Below are 13,058 nucleotides of genomic sequence, written 5' to 3' on the forward strand. Positions count from 1 at the left end.
CAAATTACCAGGAAACAATTGGCATTCATACAGTCCTCTCTGTAGATTGAAAACTAAAAAAAGTTTCATATCCATGGTTCAAGAATTAAAACAGAAAATCAATATCCCGAATTTAAAAGAAAACTTACAAATTAAACCAAACCCTTTAACTCTATTAAATATAGAATATAATCTAAATTTAACAGAAGAAATACTGAAATCAGAAGTAAACATTGAAATAATGAAACAATTATCTTTAGAGACAATTAATATTAGGTACCCTCCACAAAACTGGCTTCATTTATAAACCGATGGATCCTTGATCTCCACAGAACAAGGTGCCGGTGCAGGTGTTACGTGCTGTCTCTTCTCACTTTATAGATCTCTTGGATATGGAACAACAAGTTTTGATGGAGAAATCATTGCAATAAGTGAAAGTCTCAGGAATCTTCTATGCCATATCAATAAATTTGAGAATGCAGTTATATTGTCAGACTCCAAAGCAGCTTTTCTATCAGTAGTCTCTAAGCACACACCTTTATCTCAAACAGCAGAAATAACTAAAATGCTCTCTCAATTAATATCACTCAATAAAAGAATTGTATTCCAATGGATACCATCCCATTGTGGAATCCTGGGAAACAAGAATGCGGATGCTTTAGCAAAGAAGGGCAGCACTGCTACTTACAGACCTGTTACTAAATCTACGTATTATTCTGTGAAAAGATTTATTAAATCTACATACTTAGACTTCAACAAACAAAATTTGATAACACAATCTCAAGGGAAAAAATGGAACTCTCTGCATCGTAATCCACAGTTAATTCCTGATTTACCACGAAAATCGTTTGTAGCTGCATTTAGATTGTTAACAGGCCATGATTGTTTGCAGTGGCGTAGCATGAAATTTTGAGCAGGGGAAGCTAACTCAAGTTGTCTTTCATGTAAATATGAGAAAACGTATTACAAAAATAAAGTCTTAAAATAAATAGTAGTCAATGTCAAGTCAATAGTCGAAGATTGGTTGGAACCTTGTAAGTAACACCAATAAGGCATCACCTCAAATGGTAGGCCTACATAGTAAAACATGATTTCACGATTTACTCATATCTCTAACAAATAGACAAGTATACGTATAACATTAGCTCACTCCCTGTCATACTTAGAGAAATCACAATATTAACGGTCAATAGATACAGTATTAGTATCATTACGTAAGTATGCGTCTGTGTTTTGGTTGTGTCCTTCATTGACAGCAAGGGAGTCGGTCATTTGTTTTCTAAATCACACTTTTGTTCGTAAGTCAGTCTTGATAATAGAATTGTCCTAAAAATTCAAGTAAATTGGTGTCAGGAACTGTTATTTCACTCATTATTTATTATATCAGCCATAATGCACACTAACACTTCAACTGAACACAACTGACGAAAGGGATAACTCGGAAACTAAATTATTTTCAATGTAAAAGCTAGCTTCTTGCGAGCCTTGCGACCAGAGTAGTTTAGTTAGAAAGGGATGGAAAATCTGCGGGGTGGGTTACACAAAAGAATGAGTGTCAGAAACCAGTTTGCTTGGAAGCTGGTGTGTGCAGGCTTCTTGTTTACTGCTGCATCACGAATCATCCTGAGCTGCCGCATCACAATATTTAACGCATAAATATAAATTCTATTAAAATTAATAAATAATTTTGTTCATAAACTGCACGTTTATTATGAAATTATTATTAACTGGGGAAGCTGAGCTTTTTAGCTTACATTGATGCTACGCCACTGATTGTTTGGCCAAACACCTGCATAGAATTGGAATATATCAGTCCCCTAACTGCCCATTGTGCAACTCAAACCAAGAAATGGATTCGGAACACCTCAAAATCTGTGCTCCAGTGGCTGACCATGATAAGATCTTTGAAAAATATTGGAGTGCAAGAGGTCAAATGACTTTATTGTCAAATGCCTGGCATTAGAAAACAACAACAACAAATAATTTAATTTTTTTCAAGACCATTCACAGGATGTTTTTCATCCTCTTTATTCTCACATTTCTAGAGATCATATCAAAAAAGGAATGCAATATGCATATCTATCCAGACAGAACATGATATACGCAACTGCACTAAATACCAAGTAATTAGCATAATGCAAAACTGAAGCAAAACTTGAGAGGTGAACTGAATGCAAGGGGATAAAACACGCTAAATGCCTAATTCACACAGCTTTTGCATTACCAGATGGCTCTGAGACACACAGTCCTCATACCTTGGTAAACTGTTTGGCTTCCCCCATTTCTCCACACAGAACTTGCGTGGTCCCGTGCTTCCCCTCAGAGCTGCGAATCCCTCGTACGGGATGCTTGACGTTCCGGTGACGAACTGCAGCAGCCGCAATCGCTGCTCATTGCTGAAGCGTTCAATCGCAGTCCAGAACCACTGCATCACCGGGTGATTGTCATGGTAGCCTGCATCACAAATATTTTAACAGAATGTCATATCATTGTACCATTGCCTCTACAAAACTTGTGTATGAAAGATAACACTTTTTTCGTCATCCTTGATGGTCCGGTAGTGTCCCTGCTTGTCTCTGGACCCAAAATATTGCAGACTCGAGTCAAGAGAGTATAATGATACTTCTTTTTTTTTTTAAGAATTCCTCAGTAATGTTCAAAGAGATTGCATACAAGTTGCTAAAAAGGCTTCAAGGTATTTAAAAATAGACTTAAAACTATTAGTAATAGATGGGAGTATAAGTCTTTTATACGAGGCCTGTCTAATAAGTATCCGACCTTTAGCCAGAAAAAATATTTCAAATACCTGACGGGATTGGGACCCTAAGCTCCTTCAAAGTAGGCCTCTTGTGCTTGCACACACTTAGCCCACCGATCCTTCCACTGCCGGAAACACCTCTGGAAGTCTTCTTTTGGAATGGTGTTCAGCTCCGTCATCGCGTTCCGCATTATCTCTTCTCTACTCTCAAAACGGGATCCTTTCAGTGGTGTCTTCGATTTTGGAAACAACCAGAAGTCGCAAGGAGCCAGATCTGGAGAGTAGGGAGGTTGGCGAACGGTTGTAATTCCATGTTTGGCCAAGAAAGTGTGGATCAATTGGGATGAATGTGCGGGGACATTGTCGTGATGCAAGTGCCAGTTGTTCGCCGTCCACATGTCTTTTGCGCCGAACTGCATCACGGAGTCGCCGGAGAACATCATGATAGTACTCCTTTGTCACCGTTTGTCCTTCCGGTGCGTATTCGTGATGCACAATTCCACGGACATCAAAGAAAACAGTCAGCATCACCTTGATTTTGCTTCGCACCTGCCGCGCTTTCTTCAGCCTTGGAGACTCGGGATGCTTCCATTGCGACGACTGTCTTTTTGTTTCTGGTCGTACCCGTACACCCATGACTCATCTCCAGTTATCACGGTGTTCAGAAACCCAGGATCAGTGTTGGCAGTGTCCAGAAGGTCCTGTGCAACGTCACGACGGAGGTCCTTTTGTTCCAGGGACAACAACTTGGGCACGAATTTTGCAGCCACTCGGTTCATGTTCAAATCATCACGCAAAATTGCATGTGCAGAATCTTTACTCACTCCAACCTCCTCGGCAATCTCCCGCACGGTCAAATGACGATCTGCCATCACCAAATTTCGCACCCTCTCAACGACAGCTGCACTCCGAGCAGTTTGGGGCCTGCCACAACGCTGCTCACTCTCCGCTAATGTGCGGCCATCTTTGAATCGGTTGAACCACTCCTTAATTTGCGTTACACCCATCGCATCTTCCCCAAACACCTGCTGAATCTTACGAATTGTTTGACTTTGAGAATCACCAAGCTTTTGTCAAAATTTGATGCAGTATCTTTGCTCAATTCGTTCCGTCATCTTGCGAGAAAACTAAATCCGACAAACACTTAGAACAGCACCTTACTTGGCGACCACCAGCCAGTGACTGGCACAAGCGAATCCGGTGAAAAAATTCAAGCATGCGCATTACGGTTCCTCCTTCCACCGTGCACAGTGGCGCCGCCTTAGAATCACTACTTTGCGCGGGAAAATTTAAGGTCGGATACTTTTTAGACAGGCCTCGTATGTTAAGAAATAATATAGATAGTGATTTGAGCTATTGTGACAGTGAAGTAAGTGTGTTGTGGCAGTGAAATTGAGAGGTGTTTTCACAAAACTCGTTATCTACAAAATCTTGTTTTTTTTTTCAAGAGAGCTGTTTTCTAAAATACACAACTGTAGATACCGAGTTTTGAAAAATCTCTTTTATTTCAACATCAATTTAATGATATATTTACCAACTTTAGCTTAATTCTGATGGCACCATTGGATTCTCCTGACTTAAAAACACAAGGATACGCTAAAACCTCAAAATCTAAAAAAATGTAGATAACGAGTGACAATTAAAAGTTTTTGAAGTGACAGTGAAAGGTGTTACAGTGTCAGTGAAGTGAATGAAGTAAGAGTCAAATGGAGTGTAACAAATGATTATCTGTGCTAAATTATGCAGGTGCGTGTGTGGCATATGTTGTAAATCTGATTTATTAAGATCTACACAGCATGATAACCTCGGAGAGTGCCTTGAAATCAGGAGGTCTGGGGTTCGATGTAAATTAATATGGACCACGACAGCAAACATTTTTTATTCAGACTTGCTAAGTGTAGTATTTAGATTTGTACTGTTCAGTGACGTCGCCAGGATCAGAGCAAGAGGAGTGTGGATGGGGTGCGAGCTGTAAAAATGTGGTACCGGTACATAAAAAATCCAAAATGTTCTTTCATGCACTTGCACGCATACTATACATCTGTTTATTAATATTAATATTATTATTATTATTATTATTATTATTATTATTATTATTATTATTGCTCATAAATAAAACAAGAAAAGAAACTAGAATGAAATTTTACAAAACAATGGCAGTCCCAACGTTATTATATGGAAGTGAAGTCTGGGTAAGTTCGAAAAGTACAAAAAGAAAAATTCAAAGTGCAGAAATGTATTTTCTAAGGAGAACCAAAGGTTGCACACTAATCGACAAAGTTAAAAACGAAGAAATTAGAACAGAATTGCAGACAGTTTCTATAAACGAACAAATTGAAAGCTACCGTAATAATTGGTTATATCACGTAGATAGAATGAGCAATTCGAGACTACCAAAATTACTGTATCAATACCGACCGATTGGAAGGAGGGACGTGGGACGACCAAAGAAGAGATGGAGAGATATGCTGTGAGGACGGAACAGACATTTTGCCTATACCATGAAGTGCAGAAGAAGAAGAAGAAGATTATTGCTCATCACATCCATTATGATACACTATGGGACGTAGTTGTTTTTTCACATCCAAGAAATTGTTTGTTTGTTTTTGTTCTTTACAATAATTTATGCCTAGTGTTTTTTAATAAATTGCCCTTTGGGGTGCGGAAAGGGGTGCTCTGATTTTTTATAGGGTGCTTGCGCACCCTTTCGCACCCTCTTAGCGACGTCCCTGGTGCTGTTAAGTATTTAGATTTGCAACATATTTTTATTGTTACATTTATTTATTTATTTTTTTTTATTGATATTTGTTTGCTTTATTTATCTTCTTGCTATCTGTAACTGCGACTGGTGAAAACCCATTCGTACGATATTCCCGTGTACTAATTTTTTTTGGTATGGAGAAGGAGTACAAAGGCTAACAATGCAATCTGTGCTGGAGATATTGTTGTCCTCTTTCTCCACTACTTTTTGTAATATATATGAATTCTATGGTAAATAAATGGCGAAACCAATGTCCAAATAAAGGATATATTCCCATTAATAGGTATACTAAAATCGACAATTCTTTTTGAAGATGATCAGGTATTATTGACTACAAATAAAGATGCTCTCCAAAAATCAATACATTTTCTAAATATTGTTGCAAAAGACTTTAACATTTGTGCAAAAATTCAAAATAATGGCATTCTATGGAAAAGAACCTGTAAGAAGCAAAATTTGTATTGAAGATAAAATTTTAGAACAGGTTAACACATTTAAATATTTAGGCTACAATCTTTCACATGAACAAGAAAAAATACACATTTCAAAATTACCAATTATGTAAAAATCATGGGCATTATTAACTCGGTATTTAAGCCCACTTCAGTAAAACGCCACACTAGATTAAGAGTATGTAATATTTTGACAAGATCTACTCTAGCCTATGGCTCAGAAGCATGGACAATGACCAAGAGAAATATGCAGACAGTAACGGCTAGAGAAATGACATGTATGAGGAAAACAGCAGAATAGACACTTTGGGATAGAAAACGAAGTGAAGAAATCTTGAAAGAACTAGGAGTTACACCCATGATTGATTTCCTACACAAATACAGAACTAGAAGAGTCATGTGGAAAGAGATGCCAAGGAACCGATGTCCAAAATCAACTTTAGTATATCACCTACTGAAAAACGATCTATTGGAAGACCTATGAAGAGATGGCAGGAAACCATAGAGATTGCAATGGATCGCTAGGTCCAAGGATTGACCGGATGATGATGATGATGATGATTATTACATCACATCGCAGTGTGAAATTGAACCGTGGTTGCATTTGCCTACCTGAGCGGTACTCCGTGTTCTTCCTCCAGTCAGACAGATCTATCTCCGCTGTGCCTGCAATGACCAGCTCCAGCTCGCGGGCGTCGAAGACAGACACCAGACGGGGGTCAACCACTTCGTAGAAGCCCCTGACCAGGGACTCCGTCTGCTCCGCAACACCTCTCTCCAGGCGCCACCGCACCACCCGCTCCAAGTATTCCTGCAGACGAGTATCAGTTCTTAATAGTGTGATTATCTCAGGCTCAAAGTAGTCTGACGTGAAATAGCAAGTGAGGATCAAGGGGCAATTTTCAGGGAGAGGCAGGGGCAGCAGCGATTTTCAGGAGAAGCAAAGGAGGCCGTGCCTCCTCCAATATTTTACCAGAATAAAATATGACAGTGTTCATTCCAGCTGAAATAAGATCACAGAGAAGTTATAATTAGGGAACTGATTTCTAGTTCTGGACCCTGCTATGTCCTAGGCATACGCTATTCAGATATTTCTACATTTAAAGTACACAGGATCCCCCTATTAAAATTCTATAGAACCTAAAATGCCTAAATGAAGCACAAACTCCTATAAATGTCTAAAAATTGTCGGGTTACAAGAAAAACACATTAAGTAAAAAATATAAGTCTGAGAAAACTGAATCGTCAAAATATTTTTAGTAAGTAGTTTCTCTTAACGTATACAGTGAAACCTGCCTTTGCGGTCACTTCATTTAAACGGCCACCTGGCCAAAAGGCCAATTTTCTCTGGAACCAATTGGATTTGCCATAAGATCAATACAAATTTAGCGGCCACCTCATGCTTCGGCCAGCGGCCGGGGTCTGTTTGGATTGGAACCTGACTATAATGGTCACTGTCCAACAAAAAATTTTTTCACGGATACTGTCTGACCTATTTTTTCGATGTTTAGAGGACAGAGAGCAATATTACGAGTACAATAGCTAAGTGTACAACAGTACACCCTCCATATCTTGGGGTTAGTTGGTTACTGCTTCATGACTCTTTTGTCACTTTCCACTCCGACCCTGCACAGCTATAAATTCTTACCCATTTTTAAAGGATTGAAACACAGACGTTTTCTATCGAAAATGTCACGGTATGTTTTAGGTCAGTAGTTAACCATTCGAATTTTTTTTTTCTCCTCTTTCCATCTTTTTCTATTTGGACCAGCTTGTACGAATTTTTCTTCTTTTCATTCATTAAAGCTTGGATGACATCATCATTGTTTGAGAATTAGCTATGCGATTTCAATTCCACGATTAAACGACAAAATCGCAATGTGATCCGTGAAATTGGTGTTTCTTCCCCCAAATACGACATCACACCTCCAGCCCCTTGATCAAGGTATTATCCAGTCATTTAAACTGAGGTACCGCAAGCAAGTTTTGAAAAGGCTAGTTGTAAGAATGGAAGAGGGTGACATTAATATGCACGATTGTTGCACGCGCACAGTACTAAAAAGTCAATGAAATTCAGTACTTTCATGCTGATTCATAAAAACCCGCAACCACCTGATAAAACGGCCATTTTACAAGGTAACTTCAGATGGCCGCTTCATTTTGCCATTCTACTGTAAATTTATATACATGCATTATGTACATTACATACGCCTTTTCCACAGCAGAAATATTTTTTACTTAATGTGTTTTGCTTGTAAACCAACGAAATTATGTTTGTCCCTGAAAAGCACCTTTATGATATTTTGCATATATTTAAAATAAAGATACTGGTACTAAAATGCAAAAAAACGCCGTAAAAAACTACAAAAATGCTGTTTAAAACATTAAAAAAAATTCTCTAACACACAAACATTTAGGAGGAGGAGGATAGAAGATTTTACCTAACCTAATTAATTGTTAATTTGATATAAACTCCTAAAAGTCCTAAATTGGATTTTATGAAGTCCTAAATCCCTCTTTTTAGCACCTAAAAATCCGTTCTATAGTTATAACAAATGACGGACTTTTTTTCTTTTATATTAACTTTACTATTCATTACGATTAAGATGTAAGTTATGTCAAGCCGAACACATCCAGTTGGTGATGCCTACTCACTCTAGGTAGTACAAACGACAACAGACAATTACTGTAATTTAAAAATCAACAATCGCAATATTACAAACAGCTAGTGCCTCCCTGCACCTCTGCCCAGAATGATATCATGTCCATGTCAGAGAGAATCAGAATTATCTCTCTGGTCCACACGTTCTGTAGCAGACAAAAGGAAAGATTAATATTGTGCATGCAAGGTTCACAGTATGCCAAACTCCACAAAAATGAAATTTCTGAAGAATGAAACAAAATCCGAAAAATTTATTCAAATTAAAATTAAAAAGAAAAAAAGGTTATGCAATCTTCGAAATCACTAAAAATATAACTTTTCGCGGTAATATCCATTTTAGCATTAATTTGCAATAATGAAACTGGCTTAAAAAGGGTTGCAATTGTGATGAATTGTAAAGAAACCTGAAAAAAGGAGCAAAAAGCACTTTTCTTGCTTTTGTAACATTTAGCACAATTATGATATTTTCATGCCTCTAACTATCATAGTAAGAATTACAATGCAAATGACATAATAGACCATTTGCATGCACAAATGTTCCCAGAGCAGTCACATAATCATTAGTTGAGAGTTTTTACAGACTCATACCTACCTTCTTATTTTTTTCTGTGACGTTTATATTTCTGCCCCCTGGCTTCAGTTCCCTTTCAACAACCTGACCAAAGACTTCTTCTGTGACTGCGAACGTGAGATCCAGCAAGTCACTCGAGATGTCGTTCTCCTTGATCCAAAGCAGACTCTGGTGGAACTCTCCATCCAGGGACTCCAGATCACTCAATGACACCGGTCTGGAACAGCAGCAGGTACTGGAATAAGACTCATCAATTCAAAGAACAAGATTCAGAAGAAGAGGAATGGAAAAAAAAAAATGTTAGAGTTGATTCAAGTATATTCTCAATTTAATTTTTTAATTTATTTTTTATGGTTTCAAATACTTGTAATACGAATAAATACTTCTACTTAAAGTAACTGGCAGGTTTCGATGGTTAATTTATTCCCAGTTACAGCTTATACTATACTAAAGTTGTTGTTTTCTAATGCCAGGCATTTGACAATAAAGTCATTTGACCTCTTGCACTCCAATATTTTTCAAAGATATTGTCATGGTTAGCCACTGATGCACAGATTTTGAGGTGTTCTGAATCCAGATAAATGGCAAGTTGTAGCCGATTTAAGTGAACACCATATTTTAATGTTTTGGTGGCTACTTCATTCACACACAACCCCCAGAATGTCTGGAGGACCACACTTGCTGTTGGTCGACGGGTTCATTGGACCTAGCTGGGAGATCTTGTTGATCACAAACTTTCCTATCTTAAGCCACTGGAGGACGATTTTAGTGCCATAGCAGGTCAGTACTAGAAACAGAAAAGTAGTAAGGGTAGGAAGGAAAGTGAAATGAACCCCTAGGCCTCGAATGCTCTAATACTGTCGGGGTCGAAGAAAGTAAGAGTTCAGTCAGAGGACTGGATAGGAAAGGGTAAAGAGAGAATTAGGTATTGAATAGAGGAAAATTATACCAAATTCGGTCATTAACTCATCAAGCTGACCAGTGCTAATTGATGAGTAGCCCCTCCCTTTAGTTCAGCTTGTAAAATTATGCTTACTAACAGCTGCACCACGGGAAGGTAGGGATGGGACATTGGGTATTTGTCCAGGTTGGTTCCTTAAAGCCTTCAATGGGAAGGATTAATGGCTCTCCCCCCTGTATTCGACAAATACCGTTTTGCAACCATATCATACTAAAGTTGTTCTGACGATCTGTAAACTTCATCCCTTGGCCATGTTACGTGTTCTCCAGAAATGAAGTTCATGAAATCAAAATTATTTTACGCTCGACCATGCCGAAATGCAATAATTATACACCTGGTAGCAGCCCTTTAATGGACCTCATTAAAGTACACCTATTCATTAAAGTTCAGGTGTTCCACCAATCAGAAAATACCATTGTAGCAATATGAAAGCGCAAGTATCGATTATTCCCGGATATGCAATCGAAAGACAACTAACGTGAGATTAGACAAAGTCTTTCACAAAGCATATTCCCACAAATTCATTTCACCAATTGCACAATAAATGACCTATATTTGAAATAAAGAAAGTTCTGTTACTATAGTAATTAGCGTTAATTGTAAATAATACTTACTTACTTACAAATGGCTTTTAAGGAACCCGAAGGTTCATTGCCGCCCTCACATAAGCCCGCCAGCGGTCCCTATCCTGTGCAAGATTAATCCAGTCTCTATCATCATACCCCAACTCCCTCAAATCCATTTTGATATTATCCTCCCATCTACGTCTCGGCCTCCCGAAAGGTCTTTTTCCCTCCGGTCTCCCAACTAACACTCTATATGCATTTCTGGATTCGCCCATACGTGCTACATGCCCTGCCCATCTCAAACGTCTGGATTTCAAGTTCCTAATTATGTCAGGTGAAGAATACAATGCGTGCAGTTCTGTGTTGTGTAACTTTCTCCATTCTCCTGTAACTTCATCCCGCTTAGCCCCAAATATTTTCCTTAGCACCTTATTCTCAAACACCCTTAACCTATGTTCCTCTCTCAGAGTAGAGTCCAAGTTTCACAACCATACAGAAGAACCGGTAATATAACTGTTTTATAAATTCTAACTTTCAGATTTTTGGACAGCAGACTGGATGATAAGAGCTTCTCAACCGAATAATATTCAAATAAATTCAATTTGTCATCTCGTTTTTCAATGTCTAATTCAATTTCAAGGTTATATCAAGATTAATGTTTATTTTACTCTCTAGATTATATCAAGGTCAATGTCGACATTTGTTCCTCGGAAAAAATCAATACTTTCGCGTCTGCGCACATCTCACAATTTACGAGGTATTGCACAAGGTCAGCTCCGCTCCTCAGTCAGATAAGAATAACATGAATACTTATGAATAATTTCAAGTTAGATATATGGTCGCTTGCGCTCGTTTCATAAACATACTCGCGTCTTAATTATTACCATTATAGGTCGTTGCATAATGTACTATTATAACATATTGTGAAATGATTATGATATACCGAAGTACATATGATATTTCCGTGCAGGCGTTCTGCATTACCATATGATGAAGGATGGATGGAGAGGGGAAAAATTCTCACCGGCACCGGGACTCGAACCCGGGTTTTCAGCTCTACGTGCTGACGATTTATACACTAAGCCACACCAGATTCCAGTTCCGATGCCGGATTGAATCCTCTCACTTTAAGTTCCACTTGTAGTTTCTCATGCACTGTATCACAGATGTGTGACAGTGGCACAATGTCCAACACACTATGTGCTGAGGTGCACTCATTACAAGTGACTAAGTAGCCATCATCCGACAGAATGAGCGTCATCTTAAATCACTACGTGATTATTTACGCATATCATATTATTGTGATGTACCGAAGTACATATATTTCCGTGCACAAATTCTGCACTACCATGTGGTGAAGGATGGGTGAAATGGAGAAAAATTGGTGAGTGATATAATTCTTTCTGTTTTCTTTTGTAGAATAAGTACCTTATTTATTTTACTAGCATTACCCCACAAATGTATTCCATATTTATAATACTACGTATATAATATACATAATATTCTTGAATAAGAAATAACCAGTGAAGTCAAGAATCTATTTGTAAAAGGATTACACAAAAACGTCCAACAGATATTTAAAATATTTAGACATGTGTGACTTCATTATGCTCAAAAGACATGGTATTTGAAAAATAAAAAATGAAGACAATTTCTCTCCCGAACTCTTCTCCCATTCACCATTCCATGGATTTAAATGTGCAAAATAAAAATTTATATGAATTTAAAAGGAAAAACACTCGAAATATGCATTTATGCAAAATAAAGTTGGCTTTATTCGAACGTAAAAATCATGATCGGCAAAGATCCACTTTCACTTTTTCAATATGCCAAATCAATTAAAAAAAACATGCATTTGCATGAAGTTCCATGGTCTATTGATAACGAACAAATATCTAACATAAGAGGGTATTTTAATATCTTCTTGTAAAGTTTGTCATTATACCTGGATATGAGATGTGTTTGCAGAAGATTCGGAAAGACTTTTTTATAGGGATAAAGTGAAATCTAATTTCATTCATTTTTTTGACATATGAGGTAGCCGTTTAACACTATCGATATAAAGAAAATCCAACAAACAGTTTAGAAGAAATTGTTCTACACAGACAGACAGACAAAGTGCATAAGGCCCCATAGTGTAGCCACACTACATAGTATAAGGTTCGATTTCTGATGGGGGGTCACGAATTTTTCCAATTTACCTAATCCTTCTGGCAACACTATGTCCTTGGGGTCATTTTCAGGCTTTAACAGAAATGAGTACCAGAGAGATTTCCTTGTGGGGTAAAGATAGCAAACACATAGGACTGACATACTTAATCAGCGTATTCCGAATCTCACCGGACTGC

At 37.9% G+C, this 13,058-nt stretch overlaps 1 protein-coding gene across 2 annotated transcripts in view; it reads right to left on the minus strand.

Moving 5' to 3' along the window:
• The window catches only part of LOC138700984 (E3 ubiquitin-protein ligase HECW2-like), a 334,303-nt gene that overhangs the window by 5,042 nt on the left and 316,203 nt on the right, over window positions 1-13,058 (minus strand). For both annotated transcript variants that reach the window (XM_069827443.1, XM_069827442.1), the window contains 3 exons: window positions 9,205-9,400; window positions 6,563-6,761; window positions 2,235-2,433 (listed from right to left, as the gene is read on the minus strand). In XM_069827443.1, the coding sequence (XP_069683544.1) occupies window positions 2,235-2,433; window positions 6,563-6,761; window positions 9,205-9,400 (594 nt within the window). The remainder of the gene's footprint in view (window positions 1-2,234; window positions 2,434-6,562; window positions 6,762-9,204; window positions 9,401-13,058) is intronic.

This window comes from Periplaneta americana, chromosome 6, assembly GCF_040183065.1.
Source record: "Periplaneta americana isolate PAMFEO1 chromosome 6, P.americana_PAMFEO1_priV1, whole genome shotgun sequence".
NCBI lineage: Eukaryota > Metazoa > Arthropoda > Insecta > Blattodea > Blattidae > Periplaneta > Periplaneta americana.